The sequence below is a fragment of the Grus americana genome, chromosome 22 (assembly GCF_028858705.1).
Source record: "Grus americana isolate bGruAme1 chromosome 22, bGruAme1.mat, whole genome shotgun sequence".
Taxonomy (NCBI): Eukaryota; Metazoa; Chordata; class Aves; order Gruiformes; family Gruidae; genus Grus; species Grus americana.
In genome coordinates this window covers 6,959,054-6,967,022 of record NC_072873.1, presented here as the reverse complement: position 1 = coordinate 6,967,022, position 7,969 = coordinate 6,959,054, and the positions used below count along the sequence as shown (strand labels likewise).

Below are 7,969 nucleotides of genomic sequence, written 5' to 3'. Positions count from 1 at the left end.
GCGGGCAGCTCCGCTGCGGCCGCTCTGTCCCGCGGCGCCGCCTTCCTGCTGGCTCCGTGCTGCCAGCGGCTGCTCGCGGGGCCGCTGCCGACCGTTCACGGGCCACTCGGCCGGCGACAGCGGCTGCAAGGGCGGCAGGAGCAGCCGGAGGGGCCCCGGGGCGGGGTCGGTGTGGTTTTGGGGTGCCTTGTCCCCGGGCAGCAGCACCTCCCGACCCGTTGCCGGGGTTCATGAGCTACGGCAGCGCCGGATGTCCCCGCGACGGCGGCTCGTCCCGCTTCGGTCTGCGGCGGGTGGTGCGGGAGGACCAGGGCTCGGCAGCGCCGCGCTCCCCGGCCCCGGCAGGGCTCAGCCCCGGGGCGGAGCTGGGAGGGGAAGAGGGGGAAGGGGAGAGGAGGCGGGGTGGGCGGAGCAGAGAGCCGGGGCTGGCGGGGGGCAGCGAGGCGCGGGCGGCGGAGCGGCGGGATGCGGCGGTGCCGGGGCGCAGGGCTGGCGGGGCTGGCCGCGGTGCTCCTGGGTGCGTGGGGCTGGCGGTGGTGGGGGCGGGGGACCGGGCCGGTGCTGAGCTTGGGGTGTTCCCCGCAGGTCCCTGGAGGCTGCCGTCCCCTCTGGCTTCTTCACGGACCTCGGCTCCCGAGCCATCCTCCCGTCCATCTCTCCCTCTGCTACCATTCCACATTCCCTCTGAAAACTCAACGCTCTATTCTTTGTCGAACACGCCCTATTTTCTACTCCCCCCCGTGCCTTTCCATATAATTCATGCAATCATTCCCTCCCACTTGCTACTTTCTTTCTTTCCTTTATCCCCCTTTTCTCTTCAGTGACTCCCCCCTCTTCCACCTATCATTCATACCTTCCTTTCTCCACCAAGTATTAATGGGCACTTACTGCACATTTGGATATCCTCTGAAAACCCGTCTCCTCCTCATCTCTGTATGGTCCTGGCTGCTTCTGCAGGATTTCCTCTGGGAAACGGCAGGCAGGACTGGGCAGAAAGCAGGTTTTGAAATTTTTTTCCCCTCTCTTTTTCTGCTTTCTGGCAGTGGCTGTGGGCAGAGCCCAGGTGCAGCAGGAGCCGTCGGCAGAGACCACCGAGGGCACCGGCATCAACATCACTTGCTCACACCCCAAAGTTCAAGCGAACAACGTTCAGTGGTACCGTCGGCTTTCAGACCAGGCACCGCAACACATTGTGACAGGAGTCACTGGAGCTAAACCAGTGCCGGACCCGCCGGGGCGGCTGTGGGTGGCGGCAGACCGCCGGTCCAGCGCCCTGTGGCTCGCCCGGCCCCGGCGCGGGGACGCGGCGGTGTATTACTGCGCCCTGAGAGACACGGGGAGAGGAGCCGGGGCTGCGGCCGGGCACGAACCACGAAGCAGGAAGGGCGGCGGGCGGGGCCGGGCGTGTGTGTCGGGGGCGGGGGGACAGCCCCGGCCGGGCCCGCCAGGGGGCGCTGCCGCTCCGCCCGCCGGGGCCGCCTCGCCCCGCCCGGCCCCGCCCGGCCCCGGGCCCCGCGCCCCTTCCCCCGCCCGACCGGCACCGGCACCGGCACCAGCATCGGGCCCGCCGAGGCTCCGCAGACCCCGCGCCACGCAGCCCTGCCAGGGACGTGCCCCCAACGCGGATCCAGAGACGCCCCCCGGGCAGAAACCTTCTCCCGCCCCTCACCCCATGCTCACCCCCGCACTCCCACCGAGGCGCAGACAGAAATCCCCCGGCACGGTGCCGGCAGCGGAGCAGGAATCGCGGCCGGAGCGGTGGCGGTGTCCGGCGGTGCCCGGGCAGGAGCGATTGCAGCCGCCGGCCCCGCTGGCTCCCGGAGAGGAGCAGCGCCTTGCTGCTGTGCAGGGGGAGGCGGGCAGCAGAGATCCTCCTGCCCACGGGCAGCCGGACAGCCCTCGCTCCTGCCGCAGGGACCAAGGGGGCATGGCAGCGCCTGGGCATCTCTTTCATCCCACTGACATTGCCAGGCCCTGGTCGAACAGAAAGACCCAGCTGAACCACTGCCAATACAAGGCCTTGCTTTGAAACCTCAACCAGAAATGCTTTCTTGGTAACTCTGTAAATCAGCTCTGAGACACAGTTACAAACTGATTCCTCCGGCTCCACAGTCCACTTCCCGATTGCTCCTGTGGGTGTTGGAGAGGCATCCTTTCGAGCCCGTAGTTCTACCTGGCCACCAATGTGAGAAAGAGATACTGATTCTCACAGACACCTACAAGTGTATCCCACAGTGGCTAGTGCTCAGGACAGAGAGCTTGTTGCACAGGATTCCCCTTTACCTCCGATTAAGAGCCTTTGGTGTTGAAGTCCAGGAGGCAGGAGAGAAGCTTGGGCTGGGCACTTGTTGAATGACACATCTGAGACTCAAGGTCCAAGCTCAGCAGTGAGCCACAAAGAGATTTGCTAAGTTGCCCTATGGGGCTGAAGGTCTGAGGTGAGTGAGAACTGGAAAGAAGCCCCTGATCATGGGGTCCTGGGCCCCTCCAGTCCCCAATGTGGCCTGTGTGGCTGTAGGAGCTGGCTCAACTGTGAACGTCCGTGTTCACAGGCTTCCAAGGCAGGCAGGAAAGGTTCAGCCCTCTTCCCTGCTTCAGCTGGGGACTGGTGTGGCAGCTGTCGCTGTATTACAAGGGAACTGCTTTGCAGTCACTGGAGAGCAGAGGGCAGTCCACTGTCCTGCTGCCATGGTCTCGACAAACAACAGGATGCTGAAGGCGTTGTGGGAGCAGGGTTGTGAATGGGGGCTGCTATGCTGATAACCTGCTTCCTGCAGTCCCTGCCAAGCGTGTGAGCAAAGGTCCCTGGGTGAGAAGTGGCAGAGGAGCCCTGCTCCAGACATTAAAACCAAGTGGCCCTTTTGCTTGCCTGAGTATTGGATTTCTGGGGCCCAGGGTGGGACAAGCAGCTGGGGGTTGTGGGTAATGTGGGTAGGCGAAGGGACACAGAAGGACTGCCTGTACAACAGAGAGCTGTGTTGCAGAGTCTTCTTCCTGCCAGAGGGAGGGAGCGTGTCTGTCCCTGTGCGGCTGTTTTCTGCAGCAGATGCTCTTTACAGTTGTGTTTCTCTTCAGGTGCCTCCTCTATGGCCAGAGGTGAAGGGAAAGAGTGTGCAACACCTGGGCCCAGGCACTTCCTTGTGTGCCTGCTCCTTTCTCCATCCGGACACTCCCAGGGACAGGGTGGACATGGGTGGGTGCAGGGGTGCCTTCTCCATCTCCTGCAGGGCTGGGTGCAGGCCTGTGCAGCTGGCTAGGTGGTTGATGTCAGGAGAAGTTTGTGAGGGATGCCTGTCCCTTTGATGGACACGTCATACTGAAACCATGAGTCTGTAATCTCTCTGGAGGGTTTTGAATCAAAAAAAATTCACTCGATAACCAATGTGATTATTAAGCAGGTATCCTTTATTGCAGTGCTGGGAATCACACCGGGATATTTCCACGAGTGTGCGTCTCGACGAGGCACAAATTGTACGTGATTTATATTACAAAACAGTTACATATTCATTAGGTTTCTGATAAATTTAATACATATTAATTATTATTCCGGGAACTCATGAATATATGCTACTGTCCTGATACGCCTGCACAGTTTCTTTCTCGGGTGGTCGTCAGGGGTCGTCCTCGTCAAATCTTCCTCTTTCTCCTCTTCTTCAGTGTACACAGCTGGGTGACCTCTTCTTCATTATCTCCATTTTGCAAGCTCAGCAACCTTGTTATCCGTCCTGCCCAGATGGTCCCAGGCTTGTTGGCATATCAGGCCCCCTTTATCAGGATGCCTCAAACTTTTTGTCTTTTTTCTAGTTCGTACCCAAGGACTGTTCCCTAATTTACGGCTTCTCTTATCTGGTTTCTACATTCCAACTATTTTACTAATTGTTTTCTTTCATACTGGAGCATGAGACAGGTGAACCCTGAGTTTGTGGGGCCTGACGCAAGTGTTGCCAAACTATATATTCTGTTTTAAAATTGTTCTACGCTAATTAGTTTCCCTTATTCAGCTTTCCCAAGACGGGTCCATGGTAGAGTTTGGGGGAAAGACCCAAAGAGGCCTGCCTGGAGCAGCAGGGAGAGAGTTTTGCTCCACCCTCTGGGCTGTGGTTTGGAGGCCTCTTTGATCTGGCAGAGGCAGCAGAAGACGGGAAGTTGCAAGCATCAGGACCCTCGTGCTGGCAGGTCCTTGGGCACCCCACGAAGGGAGAGCGTGACATGGTCCTCATTTTCCTGGCAGCCCTGGTGGAACTGGCAGACTTTGGTGAGATGTGACTTTCAGGCTGGGGAGAATGAGGCAAGGGTTTGTGCAGCTGGTGGTGGAAGCGGGGAGACGTGAGTCCTGACTCCCAGGGAAACTGGGAGTGTTTCTGTAGGGAGAGCAGGGGCTGCAGACGGGTACAGCAAATAATCTGGGACATGTCAGGAGGAATGGGCATAAGGGGAGGAACATGACCTCACTTTACATTGGCAGGTACTGAGCATTCCTGCATGTGCCGCTAATACATAGGCAGCCTGAAAGAAGGAAAGCTGCTAGGGAACGGAGCAATGAGGCATCTAGGAGCTTCTCTCCTAGATGTATTGCAGACAATGCTACCAGTCTCTGTAGGGGTGGTCGTAAACCTTGGGGGACAAACAGTGAAGGCTAACTCGGTGCAAGAGGAGCTGAAATGCCATACAAGGACAGGGCAAGGTCAGAGGACGTGTTGTGCCATATGGAGGAGCTGTTCTAGCAAGAAGATATGGTCAGAGGTGGGAGAGGAGCAGCTCACGTCTTCTACTGCTGAAGGAGAGACGAGCAGTTAACATAGCTCAGAGGCAGATATGGAGAGAATCAGTGGACTGAAAGACCAGCATGAAAAGCAGGGAGATGGGGGTGGGGGGGGGAGAAGTGACAAGAACCTGCAGAAAGAAGTGTGCAGGGACAAACAGCTCAGCATTTCAGAGGCTTCAGAGAAAAGTGAGATGGGAAGTGGGGACAGTTAGCAAGCTGATGAAGTGACAGATGGACACAGACACAGGCAAGCAAAGCTGAAAGCTCTTTCTGGCTTTACAGGTCATGCCCAAAAGGACTCTGTGCTCCAGTTCCCAGCAGAAATGACCATCCAGGTGGGACACAACGCGACTCTGCACTGCAACTTCTCCACCAGTGATCCCAATCCATACATGTTTTGGTACCAGCAGTGCCAGACTCAGTCCCCTCAGATGCTGCTGCGGGTGGACAAATGGAAACCTCAAGTGAATTCAGAGAGGTTCTCCTCTACACTGTCTGTGGAGACCTCCCAGGTGTTTCTGCATGTGCGGGATGCCGAGCTCCAGGACGGCACTGCCTATTTCTGTGCACTGAGCCCACAGCAGTGCCCACAGTATGCAGCACTGCACAGAAACGTGGGGCATGCTCTGAGGGGCGCTTCCCTCCCTGCCACTGCTTGCATATAGCTCTGAGCTCAGCCTGCCCAGCAGTGGCACCTGGAGGCTGTGGTGAGGCTGGGTCTCTGCCTCCCTGGCCTGTGCTGCTGTGTAGCACATGGCAGCGTGACTTTTACAGCTGTGTCTAGATCCAGGGTCTTTGATGATGAAAAGGATCCAAGAAACCTGACCTGGAGCAGACCCATTGCAGGTTACACCACGCACAAGCCAAACCAGGCATGTAAATGCCCTCTCCTTAAAACAGCTGGTACACTGGAGCGAGTACTCAGGGCAAGCAACCTATCAGTTTGTCTTCTTGTTCCCTTTCCCTGTGCCTCCACTGATGGCCACAGCTGGAGAAGGAAGCTTGTGTTAGGAGACACAACTGCTCTTATGGTTTTGCCACGTGGCCATAGTAGCCCAAGAAGGGAAGAGCTCTTCCTTGCCCAGCATCTGGATGTCAGCTAAACCCTCAGCAAGTGAAAAGACCCATCAGCCAGACACAGGACAAGATTCTCTGTTCAAGCCCTTCCTGCACTCGTCCACTGCTGGAGAAGGGTCCTGCTCTTTTTCATGTCTCTTCTCCTTCTCAGGGGAATCACCAGTGCTGGAGGGAGCCCCTATGTTCCTGAGTCCATGACAGTTTCTCTGTCCAACAGCTGGTAACCACATCTCTGTGATCTTGTTTTCTCCCAGAGGCAACAGGAATGGCTCTGGGGACGTATTCCCAGGCAATCCCAGCCCAGCACTGCATGTGGAAGCTCATCTGGAGGGTGCTGACTTTCCAGCTTGATCTCACCCTCTGAGTTGGAATCTGTTGCTCCTGAAGCATCATCCAGGTCACCTGAGAAGCCCCAGGGTACTTAGTTGTTGTCCTACTGCTGTTCCAGGATGGCCTGCCTCTCCCAAGTGATGTGGGTCTGCTCTGCCAGCCCTGGTGGAGGCTTTGCGTGCCCCTATTTATCTCAGGGGACTCTAGGCAGCATTGATGGAGTGTGGACAGCAGCCCTCAGGGGCCTGCACTCCACTGTGTCTCAGGTCCCTTGAACATTTCATGTCCTGCTTGTGGTTGATCTCCAGGGCTGCAGAGGGCTTCAACACACCACAGACACGATTCTCCCCCCAAACCAACATCATCCCTAAGGAGGATTGAAAAGCAGTGATGGCTGCCTGGGGACAGATCCAGGCTCAGGTAAAATGCTGTCAGCCTGTGTAGGAATGGCCCAACTCGTGAGGGGAAGGCTGGGTCAGTGCAAGGAGCGTTGAAATTCCTTTCTGCCTGTACAGGTGACGTGCCCAAGGACTCTGTGCTCCAATTCCCTCCAGAAAGGACCATCCAGGCAGGACACAACACAATGCTGCACTGCAATTTCTCCACCACCGATCCCAATCCCTACATCTACTGGTACCAGCAGCTCCCAAACCAGTCCCCTCAGGTGCTGCTGTGGTGAGCAAGTACAAAGCTTGCATGGATTCGGGGAGGTTCTCCTCTGTGCAGTCTGCAGAGGACTCCCAGGTGCTTCTGTGTGTGCAGGATGCAGAGCTCCATGACAGCACTTTCCCTCTGGATTCTGAGCCTACACCCGTGCCCTCAGTGTGCAGTACTGTGCAAAAAGGGGAGGGTGTACCCTGGGGAGCAATTCTTTCCCCACCTCTCCTTGCATGGAGGTCTAAGCTCATCCTGCCCAGAACCCACACACTGGTGCTGTGGTGAGGCTGGGTCTCTGCCTCCCCAGCCTGTGCAGCAGGGAGAAAAGCTGAGCATATTTCAATGAATCGCAGAATTGCTTATGCTGGGAGGCACCTTTTGAGACCATGCAGCCCCTGTTCAAGCCAGGTCACGTAGAGCAGGGTGCCCAGGACCATGTTTGGTCAGGTTTGTCAACTGGTGCCCACTGCTGCTTCTCCTGTCAGTTGGCACTACTGAGAAGACTCTCCTCTTCATTCCCTCCCATCACATATTTACACACATTGCCAAGATCCCCCACGAGCTTTCTCTTCCCCATGCTGAACACTGCCAGATCTCTCAGACTTTCTTCACCGGAATGACGCTTCAGTCCCTGCACCATTTTCCTGGGCTCACTCTGACATCTTTTTTGTACTTGGGAGCCCAGAACTGGCACTCCAGAGGTGGCCTGACAAGCGCGAAGTAGAGAGGAAGAGTCAGGTCCCTTGTCCTGCTGGCCACGCTCTTCCTACTGCAGCCCAGGATGCTGTTGGCCTTCCTTGCCCCCAGGCTGCATTGCCACGGCAGGCTCAGAAACAACACTGATCTGCTGAAACCGAGCAGGACACAGCAGTGAGTATTCAGGAGAAATACCCCAGCTGCTTGTCCAGCTCTAACTCTTCCCTCAGTGTCCACCAATGACAACTGCTGGAGAAGGGGGCTCTTGGTAGGAGACATGACTGCTCCTGTGGCCTTCCCTCCTAGCCAAAGAAATCCAAGGAAGAAAAACGTCCTCCTAGCTGGGCATCTGGGGATCAGTGAAAGCCTCACCTTGTGAGCAAGACCCATCCGTCAGGCACTGGACAAGATTCCCTGTTCAACTGCCTGAGCTGTCCCCCTGCT

General features: G+C 57.1%; 2 gene segments (V, D, J or C); both read left to right on the top strand.

Moving 5' to 3' along the window:
- The first annotated feature begins 465 nt into the window (after window positions 1-465).
- On the top strand, window positions 466-3,100 carry LOC129195244 (T cell receptor alpha variable 26-2-like). The segment is given in 3 exon segments: window positions 466-517; window positions 1,044-1,404; window positions 3,076-3,100. Coding segments are annotated over 3 exon segments (438 nt in total).
- An 840-nt stretch (window positions 3,101-3,940) lies between these two features.
- LOC129195242 (T cell receptor alpha variable 18-like) lies at window positions 3,941-6,066 on the top strand. The segment is given in 3 exon segments: window positions 3,941-4,255; window positions 5,048-5,357; window positions 5,994-6,066. Coding segments are annotated over 3 exon segments (429 nt in total).
- Window positions 6,067-7,969: the final 1,903 nt, after the last annotated feature.